The sequence below is a fragment of the Neofelis nebulosa genome, chromosome 11 (genome assembly GCF_028018385.1).
Source record: "Neofelis nebulosa isolate mNeoNeb1 chromosome 11, mNeoNeb1.pri, whole genome shotgun sequence".
In the NCBI taxonomy this organism is placed as follows: domain Eukaryota; kingdom Metazoa; phylum Chordata; class Mammalia; order Carnivora; family Felidae; genus Neofelis; species Neofelis nebulosa.
Window position 1 is genome coordinate 59,726,573 of NC_080792.1, and position 15,539 is coordinate 59,742,111.

Genomic DNA, 15,539 nt, shown 5'->3' on the forward strand with positions numbered 1-15,539 from the left:
TGTCCTCTCCTAGTTACTATTTATTTTCAGCACCTGTTCGATGCGGTTTTTTATTCTCTACCTATTGCACTGTTGTGACTTGTTGGCCATTGTTTGATTTTTGTACGAAAAAAAGCTTTGTTATAGAAATCAGCATACTATTTTTTTAAATCTGGAGAGAAGATATTATGGTGACTGAAAATATGGTCAGGTGTCAAATATAAACGTATAAAAGCCTTCTTGCTGTCCTGTCGGTCATATTACACTTATTTTATATTTGCTGGCAATATCGAAGGTTTCTTTTTTGTTTGTGTAAACTCTAATTTCTATCAAGGTGTCATGGATTTTTAAAATTAGTATTTCATTACAACTGTCTCCGCATTCGTTAACTAATTTTTGCCAGGACCATTATTGATCAAGCAAATAAATTCAACAGCCATTTGAGGAAAAACAAACCAACAAACAAAAGCATCTTGTTTTTTTGTGCACCTTCTTTCTTTGAAGTAGCGTCCTGTGGCTGACAAGGAGTTGGTCTGATACTGCTTCCAAGAGTGAACTAACCTTCTGTTCGGACTCTCCGTGTGTTCCTCGCCCCGGTGGACTTGGTGCCCCTTGCTGGTTTCTAGGGTTTACTGTGCTCCTTCCCAATAGGTGCTTACCTGCTGAGGGAGCACGTCTGCACAGCCAGCTGACCGGGATCGGGTCTGCGGCTTCTTCTGTGAGCGACGTCCTGTGGACAGTGGAACGTGCCCTTCGAAAATGTCGCGCAGGTCAGTCGGCCCAACGTGGCAGGAGGGCACGTCGGTTATTGCGAAGTCCCTTTCCTTTAGGGGCTGACATTCCTGGTTAAGATTCCATCGCCGGGAGAGCTGAACCTGTAATTCGGTGGTGGTTTGCTGACATGGGACTTAGCATAAGCGACTGTTTTGGGCCTCTTGTCTGGTTTCTGATAATTCCCCCCACTCGAGACTCTCAGCCGTGAGAGATGTGATTAAAATATAAGGCATTAGTGCTTCTCTCTATCACTCTGAGGGTCTTGCAGTTTTTGCCAAATCTCTGTAGCATTTTGCAGATCATGGTGTTGGGTTCACAGTCTTTAAGTTGGTCATTCTCTGTCCCTTTTCTCATGTTCTATCTTAAGGAGTTTGCATGGTGCTTAGTGGCTGCAGACACGCAGTTAAAGCTTTTGAGAGATTCCGCGCACCGTGGAGCTACTGTGATCGTAAGCAGGATAATGCTGAGCGCACTTATCCGGAGTGCACTTCGGCGCCCTTGTTCCCAAGACCCAAGTCAGTCAACAAAGATTTCCCTGTCGAAGGAGTCACGTAAGGGCTGCCTGGGTGGCTCATTCGGTCAAACGGCCGACTCTTGATCTCCGCTCGGGTCATGATCTCATGGTTTGTGGGTTCGAGCCCCGCATTGGGCTCTGCACTGACAGCGTGGAGCCTGCTTGGGATTCTCTCTCTCTACCCTCCCCCCAGAAAAAAATAAAAATTTTAAAAAATTTTGTTTTGAAGGAGTCACTTAAGCCAGTTGGCTTGTACACAGACCTCATGTAGCTGGAGTGTCAACCTTCACATGAGTGTCGATCCAAGTGCAGGGAGCACAGACACCGCCTTGCTCAGCTGCCGGATAACTGAGGGCTTTCCTATCATGGAGCTCATCTTTGGCGAGAGAGCTGAGGGTTTTTTGTTGTCATTGGGCAGCTAATTGCTTTAGCGGCAGATTCTTCAGTATCTTCAGAGTTCAGGAGAGGTTCCTGATCATAGCTTCATTTGCACTTAGCACAGTGAGTAGGGGAATCTGTTGAAGGACGTAAATTTGGAATCGATTACGCCTCCTGGAAATTCTGGTTTGAGTCTGTGGCTCGGGACTGGACAGCTGACAGCCATGAAGGCCAGTCTAATTTCTGGATCTGTAGGCTGCTCAGGTGGTTTTATTCTAGTCAACATCTTGTGTCTGTTTCTTTGTCTAGAGCATGGAGGCAAGGTCCCCCGGGTTTGGGGTTAACTGGAGACAGGGAGATGGAGCCTGAGGGTTAGGGAGCCTGACAGGATTGAGGGGGCTGAGCTTGTTCCAGAGAAACTGAGGCATCGGGAATCAGAGAGACATTTGTGATGGACAGAACTATAGGCTCACCAGCATCGTGGCAAATCCCACAGTTGTTTGGATGCGATTACCCGCTTGAGAGAACTTTCTGGGCCAGAGGCAAGGCAAAAAAGGCCGAAGAAAAGAATCCTAAAGACCTTCATGATGTAAGAATTGGGAAAAGGATGGCCAGAGAGGGAAGGGGGAGTAGAAGGAAACACTCTTGGCCCTGTGTCTTGGGATGATGTTGGCTCGATGACGGCTACTTGCCTTCCTGGTCAGTTTTATCTTGAGGTCTCCAGCATTTGCACAGGACTGGATGTCAGGTGGGGCCATCTTGTGAAATAAACACCCAGGGTTCAACGCCTTGTAGTTTGGCAGCACAGAGTATCTGGCGGGGCCTGTCCACGAATCTCACTGTTACAGAAGCATCGGAGTAGAGCAACTGTTTGTAAATGACAGAAGACTTCAACGGGCCCGTGCTTAAGGAGCCGACGGGTTCACCGGAGAAGGAAGTGGAGTTAATTCTGTGGCATACGATCATTTAGGGTAATAACTGGACATTGAGAGCTTTGACAGATCTCTAGAAACTTCGGTTTCCTGGTACATCCACGCACATATAACCTGAGGTTTACTATACACACAAACCCAAAGCATTTGACAGCGCTTCCTACATATTTGAACATGTTAAATTAATGAGAGACAGCCTTTGAAATCTTCCAGGAGCCCTCTGGGATAAATCTCAAGCTAGTTTAAAGTTAAAAAGACTATTGAGAATTTTAAGAAAATGTTAAAAGATTTGAACAGTTGATTAAACAGGGTAACAGATAATTATGAAATAATTGTATAACAAAAGTGGCAATAAAAGACATTAAGGTAGGGGCGCCTGGCCTGGGTGGCTCAGTCAGTGGAGCATCCAACTTTGGCTGAGGTCATGATCTCATGTTCGTGGGTTCGAGACCCACGTCGGATCCTGTGCTGACAGCTCAGCCTGGAGCTGTCTTTGGATTCTGTGTCTCCCTCTCTCTGCTCCTCCCCTGCTTATGCTCTCTGTCTCTCAAAAAATAAAACTTTATAATTAAAAAAAAAATGTTACGGTAAATATAGAAAAGGTAAATACAGGTGAACAAAAGTTAGCTTTCTCAGTATGACAAAGACTGGATTTTCTTAAGTAATCAAAGACCTGATATAAGACTGTAGAAAGCACAGTAATGTATTTGGGAAAGAAAACAATCTTTGCTATCCAAAGGTTAAAAAAAGAACCACAAAACAACCTTTGCAGCAGTTGCTGAGGTTATTAGTAGCAGACCAATAATCTAAGAAAACTTTGTCCTTTTAACGGAGAGAAAACCAAATTCTAATTTTGTACCAGTGTACTTTTGATATTAAAATTCATTTTTTAAAAAACGTTAACAAGTCTATTCCAATCTTAGCCAGCTTGACCACATGTAAAATCCTGCCAAGATTCTCTTTCCACAAACCTTCTACAACTTTTTTCTATCCATTCAGATTTTGTCCTAGGTTTTCTCTTTTAATTCTGGAAAATTCAACCAATCATTTTACTTTCCTTACCTATTTTCCATACACAGATGTTTCCTTCTGCCCTTACAATTTCTAAGTAGCTTTAATTACACACATTGAGAAGAACTTGGAAGCCTTAGATCTTTCATTCCTAGTGAAAACTAAGTAGTAAGCAAATGTGGACCGTAAAGCCTGCATTCTGTGGACTGGCAAATTTATAAATACATTTTCAAAGTTGCTAAAAGCATATTCTTTCTCTTGGTAAAATTTCCAATGCAGCACAAAAACGGGTTTACTGATAGATCCGAATGTCTTCACCAACTCTGTAAAAGGAAGCCAAAGTGGTTAAAACCTTTGTTGAGTCAATGTTTTGGTATTTTTATCTTATTTGGAAAGTGATCTAGATACTCCATGAATATCCATTATCCTCAGTATAACTTTAAGGCTTCAAGTTACCAAAAAGATTTTGAAAACTACTTTTAAGTAGACATACCAAAAAGCACAATTGTTGAAAAGTTCATTTATAAAGTTTTATCTTGCATCTATTTTAATTCATTTGCCCTTAACAATTTAGACCAGTCATTGAAATTTTCCTGATATTAAGCAGCTAACCACCATCTTTTCTTTCTTGCTGACAAAATCGGTAACAGAGATAATGTGAGCTTATTTGATGTTTAAGTAAACTAAGGTAGAATAAAAGTTACACGTACACATTATATTTAATGTTAGTAACTCTAAAGACATGCCTTTTGAGTTAAACCAGCAAACTTAAACTAGCTTTTATTTACTGAAGATTATCCTAGATCACATGAACTAGAAAATCATTTGGGTTAGTTCCTGTATTTCTGAGAGGATACTTGATTTACATAATATTTGTCTGTCTTTAAGCCAATTAAATAGGGCTCTTTACAAATTAATTTTGGCAACACCTTTTGGAGCTAAAAAAGAAATCACGTTTATAACATACATTGACATACATAAACCTACAGATGCAAACAGATCTTGTAGCTTTCATTTTAAGATTTAAGCCCAGATAGCTAAATAATACAAAACTCACTAGTTTACAAAAGAACCAGATTTTGTTTCTGGCAGAATGGAGTAAGTTAAGGTTACCTGCTCAGATGGCTTAAGCTTTTCACTAATATCTGTGCAGAAGATGTTAAAATAGTTTTCTTTCCTGACAAGCATTACATCGGGGAGACCAGGTAGAGAACTCTTCCATCTCAAAGGCACAGAGAATGAATGCAAGTTCCGCTGAGAAGGACTTTTGTTCCCTAAGTCCGCATCTTTCACAATACCTGCAGGACTTCTGAGGTGAAGGGGGGCGGTTTTAGGGTTCATGAAAATGACAGGTGAGCTTTAGACTGCTTCAGAGCCACGTTTCTAGTCTTGTGAAGGCTCAATCTGTAAGGCAAACATGTTTTTATTTATTTTTTAAAGTTTGGTTTTAGCAATCTCTACACCCAGTGTGGGGCTTGAACCCATGACGCTGAGATTGAGCCGCTCACTTTTCTGAGCCAGCCAGGCACCAGAAGTACGGTTGTTTTGAATTCCTTAAAGAATTGGGTTGCAATCAGAATGATACCAAGAGGCTGCCCCACCCATCCAACTACATTATCTTTTTAAAAAAAATTGTTTTTAGAGTGTGAGTGGCGGGTGGGATGGGGTGGGGGCAGAGAGAGAGGATTCCAAGCAGGCTCCATGATCAGCTGGAGAGCCTGATTCAGGGCTTGCTCCCACGACCCTGGGATGTGACCTGAGCTGAAATCAAGTGTTGGATGTTCGACTGAGCCACCCAGGTGCCCCCAACTATATTATCTTCAATTTGCCTTTTTTTTTTTTTTCCCTTAGAGACAGAGACTACAAGTGGGGAGAGGGGCAGAGGGAGACAGAATCTTAAGCAGTCTCCATGCTCAGCATGTGGGGCTTGATCCCACAACCCTGACATCATGACCTGAGCCAAAATCTAAAGCCAGACACTCAAACGACTGAGCCACCCGGGTGCCTACAATTTTCTCCTTTTACATCAGGGAGAAGATCTTCAATTAAGATGGAAATCAAGATTCCTACTTTCTAGTTTTAGAGCTCTGTGTCTTTGGAATGTTTTAGTAAACACTTCCACAGACTTCAGAATATTTTTCTTTCCTTCAGGACCTATAGTTTCAGGTTAACTTTGGGGAGAAGGCCTAAACAAGTTCCTATCAGGCTCTGAATATCAGCTTCCAGTTTGGCCAACTTCTGGCCATTTAGCTAATTAAAAGAATTCTTTCAGATAGCTTGTCGGGTTTTAGCTGAGACAATAAATATTCCTGTCAGTATTGAACAACCCCATGGACACAAGAGGTATCCCCAAAGAAGGTGCAAAAGATATTACCGTCTGATTATCCTAAAGACAGCCAGAAGAGACAATTCCCCTGAGAGTTGGCAACAGAGGTTGAGGTTTGGACCCTAGCCCCAAAGGGAGAGTGTAACCCACATTTTTGTCCAGCCATACTTTTGGGGTCCCCATCCTGAAAGTCGACAAGCTAAGTTCTGTGGATACAAAATGAGACAATGAGGCAACTTAACTGTCCATGGGAGAGAAAGGATCGATAACCAATGGGTAGTGGAAAGCAAATTCCAAGTTACAGTTCAAAGACCTATTTTTTAATGTTTATTTTGAGAGAGAAAACACAAGCAGGGGAGGGGTGGAGAGAAGGGGTGGGGGGAAAGGACAGAACCCCAAACAGACTCTATGCTGTCAGCACTGAGCCTGACGTGGGGCTCGATCTCATGAACTGTGAGATGGTGACCTGAGCGGAAATCGAGAGTCAGATGCTTAACCATCTGAGCCACCCAGGCGCCCCAGAAGGTCTAATTCTTACAAATGCTTCTTGCCTGCCGGTCTGAATTTGGGAAGAAAGGGAGGGAGGGACACAGTAACATTTTACCTTCCTCTCTGGACCAGGCACCACAGAGACACGGGAGCGCTGACTGGTAAGAATTCTCACAGCTCGCTGGCTTCTGCCAGTTTCCCCAGGATCCTGGCTGCAGTAAGTGCGTTGTTCCACCAGGTCTCTTCCTGCTCACCAGAAACCGTAGACGAGGAAAAATAATTTTCCTCTACTTTTAATGGTGAGCGCTTGGCTGAGACCCATTTTTCTCTAGGCATGCCATAAATGGGTAAGCTTAGCTAGGTTAAAAGTCCACTGTGGCCACTATGTAACTCGAGATTATCCTTGGTAAGGTAAACCTGTTTGTTCGGCCTCACAGCAGATTTTATTCCTCTGAGGCCTCACACGACCCAGTCCCGCTAAATTAGACTTAGTCCGACCCCAGACCCAGTCCGGTTTCCAACTTGGACCTAGTCTGACCTTGGATACAATCCAGTTTTCAGCCTGGACCTAGTTAAATCTGGATCCATTCTGGTTAAGTCAAACCCAATCTGGGTGGGGGGGATGGGGGGGGGAGAGGCTCAAAGTCTGAAAGCTCACGAAGCAAAAACTGCAAGGGCCGGAGCTAAGAAAGACTTACCCACCATCTCCAAGGCAACCAGAAAGCAGCAAGCTCAAGGGGCTCGATGGGTACCTATGCCTGGTTCCTCACTGGTCCTGGGGGCTGATGGGTGTCTCCTTCAGATCCCACATCTGACACCAGAACGGTTACAAACTGAGGCTTGTTAAAAATTTTGGGGGGCAAAAACTGATTTGAATCAGGCAATACCCCGTCTAGTAGACAGAAGGGAGTTTAAGGAACTGTACGAAGTGAGATTTTATAGGCTGCAGCGAACAGGGACAAAGAAGTTGTAACGGGCCAAAAAAGCAGGTCAGTTACTGCAAAGTTGTCTTCCCAGGATGGCCTGGGTCCACTACCTTACAATTCCATTTCTGGGAGAAGCTGAAACTTTAAGCCGAGTCTCGGTTTGGTGATGTGGGGGTTAACGTAAGTGACTCCACAGCGTGCGTGTGCCGTCACCACACACCCGTGAGAGGGAATGAAGTAGCCTCTGTGAAGGCATCCTGGGCCCAGTTCCGATGGCCTCAAAATAGACCCGGGGGGAGGGAGAGACGGGCTCAATTCTCTGGAGTGCCCAGCTCCCACAGGCCGGAAACTGCTGAGGATTCCAATTAGAGCAAGCAAGAGCTGCCTCTTCAGGAGCATGTCTGTAGCCTCGGGATAAAGGCCGCACCGAAAATTCTACCATTTGCTGCTGTTAAGATGGTCTCGGTGACATCTGCTGTCTGCTTCCTTAGCAGGGAGCAGCAGCACGGAAGGAGTGGCGAGTTCTCTGGAATGAAACGTGAACTGGCAGGTGGGGCCACCCAGGCACGTCTGTCCGAGGGCAGCTCCTCGGGCGGAAGAGCCCCGTGAGGAGTGATGCCGTCTCGCTCCCGGGCCTCCGGTCTTTTGACTTAGGCTGACCTTCTGGTGAGGTTGCCGTTGAAGTGCAGACGTCCTGGTTCCGTTTTACTTTCATATCAACAGTGACAGATATTTGAATAAGGGTGTCCTGGCTTTTCTCTCCTCTCCTGTATTTTTATTTTTTGTCTGGTCAGCCCACCTCAGTGCGCTAACTAGCGACGGGGCTGCTCACGCCTCTGCGGAAGGTAACAGAGACCCTGAGTGCTGCACAGGCCAGGGCCGTTCTGGCTTGAGGGGAACAGAGGGGCCTCGGTGTACTGAAGAAACGTGGAGAAAATGCGGAAGTGCTGACGCTACCAAGTAGGTGGAACTGGGGAGGGAAGGACGGTTTCAGGACTGACCACGTTTGGCTCTTTGCCTTCAATGTAAGATAGCGGGCAGCCCCGCCGAGCAAGCTCACGGTCTGACCACCAGGGGGCGGACTTATGTACAGAAGGAGGCAGCAGACGGGAAGACGGTGGGTGAGGCGAGCGGAACAGTCTGGGGCCACTGGAGGACACAGCCTCCCCGTCCCGCCATCCTGCCCCTGGCTGACCCTCGCCGATCCCGGTCACCTGCAGGAGGGCTGGCTCTTCCTGGGCTTCAGGCTTGCCTACCAGCTGTGTCTGGTGCTGCCGTTGCAGCCACTGTGGCCGTGATGCCTGCCTGATGGCCAGGCACCCCGTGGGCACCGCCACACACATGAATGCGCTGGTTGGCAACTGAGGAAACGGACTAAGTATCAAATACTCAACCCTTTTCTTTTTAATGTTTGAAGGCGGAAGGCGGGGGGGGGGGTGCAGAGAGGGAGACAGAGATTCCCAAGCAGGCTCCATGCTCCGTGCAGAGCCCGACGTGGGGCTCGATCCCACAAACCGTGAGATCACGACCTGAGCCAGAGTCGGACTTGAACCAACCGGGCCACCCAGGCGCCCCTACCAGCCATATTTAGAAGCCAGAACCAAACAAAACCGCCAGAAAAATCTCAGAATAAATGGCTGTCCAAAACAAGCCAGCTGGCGGCCTTACGATACACACACACGGACCACACCGCACTGAGAATTTTCCCGCCAGGGGGAGGGTGGGTGTCCCGCCGAGGGGGCAAATCCCTGCTGTGGCGGCACCAGAGGTTAAATGGCAGCGGGCATGGCCTCCCTGGAACGGAGAAGAAAGAGCCAAGTGAGACTGTGCCCCGGGAGAAGCTGGCCCGCTTTCCTCCTGTCCGTCACTGAGTAGGTAACGTTCCTGTCCTCCGATACTTTCCTTCCCAAACTCGTACCTCCCCAGGGCACTGGGCTACTGGTGAGCTCCAGGCTCCGCCATCTCTCAGGGACAAGAGCGGTGACAGTTTCCTCGGCCACCCGACAAGAACCGCTCACGGCTTCCTCACGGAACACCGACAGGCATGACCCAATACGTGCATTGTGTCCAGTCAGTAACTGCTGGCATCGTGACACGAAGTACAGCTGGTCAGGCTGAGAGATTCAGAGGCTAAACTCTCTGACTAGAAACTCCAAGTATCCGATCTTGCCACGTTTATATCGGGAAAATTTGACTTGAATAAGCCTTGGAAATAAACCTGTGACAGCGGTGTAAAACGCTGCGTGGAATAAAATCTGATCCCTGAACGGGACGCTCGCCGTCCGACTTTCCAAGAAAAGGATGCTTAAGGAAAACAGTTTCTGTAAGATTAAAACTAGTTTCTTCTCTATAGAAAACAGATGAAAGAATTCATGTGGCCTTGATGCAGTTCACTGCAGAAATTCCTTCACCAAAACGTATCACTGTTCGAATTTTTGTGTTCACGAACGGGCAGATGTTCTCAAGGCCAACACCTACCCTGGGTCAAAACATCCATTCGCAAAGGATCACACGGCCTCAGATTTGGGGTTTCTGGTGGGAGAATCGGAGAACTGGGCTTCTTTCCCCTACCCTACCCTCACCTAAACCACCACCTGGTTTCCTAGGGAGCAGCAGGCACGCAAACTCTGCCGGCTCGGACTCATCCAGGTCACTTAACTGTCAGGAACACCAAGAGGGAAGGGCCTGGCCTCCATCCACGCAGGGTCCCCACCCTGCTGGCCGCAGGTCCCAGTGCCGGGTGCAGCCGGGCCCCCTTCCTTCCCGGCCATCCTCCTCCAGCGACCGACCCCTCCAGGTGGCCCTGCTCTTGACCTTCTCCATCTGGTATGAGGACTTTAGAAAGGCTCAAGAGGGAATTCACAAATACAATAGAACCACAGAGTCCTGCTTACTCACATGATTTCCAGACTCACCTTCTTTTCCTCTGGTTTGAGTCAGAAGATTATTAATCGTAAAGAGGCCGCTTGCATGGTTTCAAGTTGCTGGGAATTTCTTTTCCTCCCATCACTCATTCCTTCTGTCTCCTGGAATCTTGCACGGAAACATTACCATACAAGGAAACAATCGCGAGCGTCCCAGAGCCTGAGCTGCGCTTTTTCCTATAGATGGTCACTTTCAAACCCCGCTGCCCCCTCTCGAAACCCCCTCCTTGGAGCTGTCTCTGTGAAGTATTGCTCCTTGAGGCTTCCCAAATATGCCACGCCTGCCGTTTCAGACACCCGTGTTCCCCTGACGCCGGAGAGGGCAGATTCTCGACTTGCTTCCTTGGGTGTATTCAGCTGCCAGTCTGCCAGGAAACAGATTCACCCAGTGTGAAGTGGGGCACGGACCCAACAGGTGTGGGAAGGATCAGTAACACACCGTGCACCCGACTGCCTGCCCGGCAAACTAAGAATCGCCTGGACGGACGTTCCGTGACAGGGTGCCGGCAGCGTGGGCAGCTCACAGGACATGTGCATGGTAAACGATCTCAGGAACTCAGCACTTGCCAACTCAGCTAGAGGGTTCTAGAAAAATGAGCGGTCTGGCATCACAGAAATACCTCCAAGACCTAAGGACAAAGATCACAGCCAAAATTCCACTATGCAAATAAGTCTGGTGACCTGGGGGCCGGGTAAAGGGATGCTCTGAAAACTCACAGAAGCTCGCCCACTGATTTCTCCCAGACGAGGGGCGGGGCAGCCAAGGTCAGGTGCGGCACCATGACGCTGAGCACCAGGCAGAGGCTGAAGAAGGGGATGCTGCACGCTCCCAGCCTGCCTGGTGGGGGAGGCGAGGGCCGAGGACGGGAGACGCGCCTGGCAATGACCAACTGTACTGGCTGAGTAACGAGCTCTAGTTTTTGAAAAACACAATTTTCCTCTTCACCTTGTCGACCTACCTCAAAAGTCCTAGGATCACAGAATATCTTCTAAGATTGGCCACCCCACGTTAAATACCTAGGAGGACGTGATTATTACTATTTTATTCATTTTTCTCTTACGAAATTAGTTGGAGTATTAACTGGTTTGTAGTTTTTGCCTCCTCAAGGATTTCAAAGAACTGCTGAGTCGTCAACTTTACTCATTTGCTTGGTTTTGTGCTGCCTTTGGAAGCCCACTCTTCTCCCTTAGGAGATCCTGTCAGCCGAGAGGGCGCCCTTGCTGTCCTGGGGACCCGGCCACCACTCTCCATCATGCCCCAAAGCAGGACCAGCCACGCCTCGGCCAGCCCGCTGCAGGGGCTAAATACGGTTGAGAGCCGAAGAGGTGACACCTGCAGCCTTTTCCTTATCTTGAATGATTATCCACACCGGGTTGCTTTCATTGTCATCACTGCTCAACAGTGCAGGTGGCTTCTGTACGCACTGCCATGGACGTGAGTGGAATCCCAGCGTGGCCCCGGGGCACCTGGAGACCCCCAGGGCACCTGCTGCTGTTCCTCAGCGCGGCACCGGGCAGCAGCAGGAAGGCTCACGAGGAAGAACTGGCTGCTGCATTTGTCAGCTTACCCTGGGTTCAAGTTCTTTACCCCAAAACATGCTGTTACTGCCACTGCTTAAAAGAAAACGCTGCTGTTTGTGTAGAACTGCAGTTGTACACTTGCAGCAGTTGTACAATTTCAGGTGTAGTTTGTGCACCGGAAAGTTTAGGGGGCCAAGTGTATGACCAGAACTTAGCATCAGGGAACACGCACCCCAGAGATTCGGCTGCATCAAACGAGGCCACACCCTCCTCCGATCTCTGCTCCGATCGCCCTCCAGGCCCCACGGACCCCTCATCACCTTCCTGTTCTCCACAGCCCTGCCCTCGGCACCCGCTTCACATGCCACCCGCGTACTTCCTGCCTCCTCTGTCCCAGTGGAACTCGCTCACATTTACGTTCCTGGGCTGTTAACGCGAGAGTGAAGGAACACAAGGCTTCTTTGTAATGATCTGTACAGAAAGCGGCCCACACATTCCCAGATCCACGCACAAGGTTCAAGGGAGCCTGTCCTGCTTCCGCAACCCTGAGGAGTCCCTGGCAGCTGAGTCACCAAAACCAAAGCTCACCCACGCAGGCACTGCAGGGACTCGGGCCGAGGGTCTTTCAACCTGGGCCCATCAGAGCGACAGACATGTCTACAAGGCACTTCCATGCTCTCATCGGAGCGCAAGACCACTCTGCCCCGGGACGAGCGGGTTTCACTATCCTGTTCCGCGGAAACACAGAGGCTCCGAATGTTCTCCCGGAAACAGAGCTTCAGCACTAAGTGCCCGGTGCACGACGCTGTCTGCCGAGAGCAGAGCCCGGCCCTGGGTGGCAGGTGTGGATGGCAAAGAAATTACTAAACTACTTAAAAGACAAATATTTTAATCTAGTTTCCCCACTTTATACTAAATCATTGCTACAGGTCACAGATTGGATTTGCAGACACCTAGAAAACAATCGGAAGTGTATACATCTTTCTCTATAGATCTCATTAATAAATTTTATTTGGACAAGAGAACTTGTGCCACAACAGGTTAAACAGCATGATTAAAGACGGCAGCACTCCCCAGAGTGGTTACAGGCGTGTGCAGCGCGTGAAGGAAAGCCGCACCTCACAGCCGGTCGTGATCAAGGTAAAAACACCTGACACACAGCACACGTGCCAATAAACTCCTTCAGGTCATGACCAGCATGAAGAGAATCAGGACACAGATACTTGGCCAACGTTCTGTAAATGTGCACAGCAATATGCTGCATTTAAGAGTTAAAATCGGATTCTACTTTAGTGTTAGCATCAAGCCCTTAGGAGAAACCCCCGAAAATCTCCTTTCCCATTTACACACGTCAAAAACTATTCACACTTAGGGCGGACTGGGCAGAGGGCCACAGAACCGACAGGTCCTTGCCTGCGTGGACACAGGGCTAATACTGAAGGTCTCTTTCGCATCCCGGCTCACAGCCGCCTTCTGGCTGCCACTCCACCTATTTAAATAAAACCAGGAGAAAGCAATGCAGGTCTCTGGGAATCTCCTCCCTTCCATAAGGAAAATGCTCTGCCAATTCAAGTTTCATTCAGTCAGGAAGACGGAAGGATTTAAGGCTTCGGTGACAATTATAATCCTCTGAGAAATTATTTTCCCTTAAAGTCAAGATAAGATAATAGTGTTTACTGTACTTTCTCTTGACTCTTAAAATCCCTGGCATCAGTGTAGGCAACTTGCACCTGCAATTAAGTCTGCAAGAGAGGAAGGTCTCTCCTCCTCCCAGAGGCTGTCCCAGATCACACACGTGTGGAGTGCCTGTCAGCCTGTGGCTCCCTAGGAAGCAGGAGGACACCGAGGTTCAAGCTTTCTAGTAGGTTGAGGAAGCGGTGCTCATGGCATCTTCAGAGATTTTGGTGCTGGCGGGATGGATGCTTGCGAAATACTTGACGTCACTGTCATGATCCATCTGAAGAGCCATGATGGTTTGTTCTACGGCCTCCTGATGACAGCTGGCAGAGGTTAAGAAATATTCTGGAAATGCAAAGGGCAGATTACAAATGAAATCGGTTTTATGGACATGTCAGTTTTATCAAGTACAAGTACACTGTAAGTTCTTCGTCAAAACCCTAACTTCTCCGAGTATAAACACAAGCCATGCTGAATTATACGCAGTAATCCAAACCGATTCGCGTGATATGAAAAGACTCCCCAAACGTTAGAGAGTCAGAAGGTTCATCTTGATTGTTTTTAGAATGGACTAACAGGCTGAGCGGTGCTAAGCTAATATGTTAAAACTTACACTTGTGACAGCTATTCACCCGCTCAGGAAAAACACCCCAAATACCAATCATACATGCAGACTGAAAGCCAGTCTTCTCTAGCCATTTCCCTATAATTGCTCCTAAAACAATTGAACTGGATTCTAAAGGACAAAAAAGAAACAGTATTCATTTACCCGTATTCTTATAAACCTATTACAAACCTCTTTCTGTGCTTCATTCATGAGTTCATGCGTTTAAATGATATTTATTAGGTATTTTAGGAGGATTACAATAAAACAAGTGAAATCCTGAGCAGCTTATTAGGATTTGCAGCAAAGCAACTCCTAGGGGGCATCTGTCTTTTGTCTAATGAAGAGGAGGGGGAAACACAAACATGCCTCCTAGCCCCAAACACAGTAACAGATGTCAATTGGGGCCGACTAAAGACGGTAATTTTTCATAATGTCTTAAGTGACTATCCAATTTTTCAAACAGTAAGTTTGCAATTATAAAATAAATGCAACTAGAGCAGAAAGGCCAAAAGTCCCTGTCCTCTAATCTAGGTCCTTTCTAGGGGGAACCTCCATTAACAACTTACAAATATATTCTTTTATTAGACTCTGCCTATGAACATACACTATTCCTGCTTAGCGACTTATCTACCCATGTTGTCTACGAACCTCCTCCCTGCCACGTACGGTTTTCCTAACACAGTCACCTACCCACCCACCTTTCTCTAGTAGGGTCTGTCTTAATGTCTTTGCAAGTAGCACTCGAACGTTTGGAACCCTATCATTTGCCAAGGTTAGCAAATGTGGCATCAGATGCACAGCGAACTGGTCCATGGGAAGGCAATCATCCTCAATGACAGTCTAGGGAAGAGAAACAGCTGCTTTAGATTTGCCAAGTTAGTCTATCAAACCATAATACCAGCTAGCGTTATCTTTTAGTGACAACTTAAGTGCTACAGATTTTAGTTACTTCCTTTCAAACCAATAGTCCAGGTACCTGGGAACTCAAAACAAAAATGACAAAATTTTAAGTCCCTGCAGACACACAGCTTTTAAGTGGCTCCACGCAGACCTGGAGTGTGCAGTCACATTCATCTGCACACATGCGCCATGGGCCGTGGACCCCGAGCGCCCTCTAGTGGATGGCTGTGGGATGGGCATGGCAGACACCCAACTCCGAGGAACAGGTGATCCTGTGAAAAGCCACCTGGCAAAACTCTGTTCCGCAGGGATAAGAAACAAGGTGTTGAGAGGCCAAGAGTGAAAGAAGAAACATAGCTTTAGATAGAGAAAGGGGTCACAAATGGGTAAGTCTTCACTTACCTGGCAGACAAAGACAAAGGCTTGCCGACCAGACCACTTGGGACATCTACCAAAGTTTTCTACAAGCTCATTGATGAGGTCCACTCCAAATGTGGGTGGCGTGGCCACGTGCAGCTTCTTCACCATCTCGCTGACCTAAGAGGGTGAACACACACAAGTGAGGAATGTCTTCTGTTCTA

General features: G+C 47.4%; 1 protein-coding gene across 5 annotated transcripts in view; it reads right to left on the minus strand.

Moving 5' to 3' along the window:
• Positions 1-12,646: 12,646 nt before the first annotated feature.
• Positions 12,647-15,539, minus strand: part of PPP4R1 (protein phosphatase 4 regulatory subunit 1) — a 66,299-nt gene continuing 63,406 nt past the window's right edge. For all 5 annotated transcript variants that reach the window (XM_058692704.1, XM_058692703.1, XM_058692702.1 and 2 more), the window contains 3 exons: positions 15,361-15,495; positions 14,757-14,898; positions 12,647-13,796 (listed from right to left, as the gene is read on the minus strand). In XM_058692704.1, the coding sequence (XP_058548687.1) occupies positions 13,633-13,796; positions 14,757-14,898; positions 15,361-15,495 (441 nt within the window). In that variant the 3' untranslated portion in view covers positions 12,647-13,632. The remainder of the gene's footprint in view (positions 13,797-14,756; positions 14,899-15,360; positions 15,496-15,539) is intronic.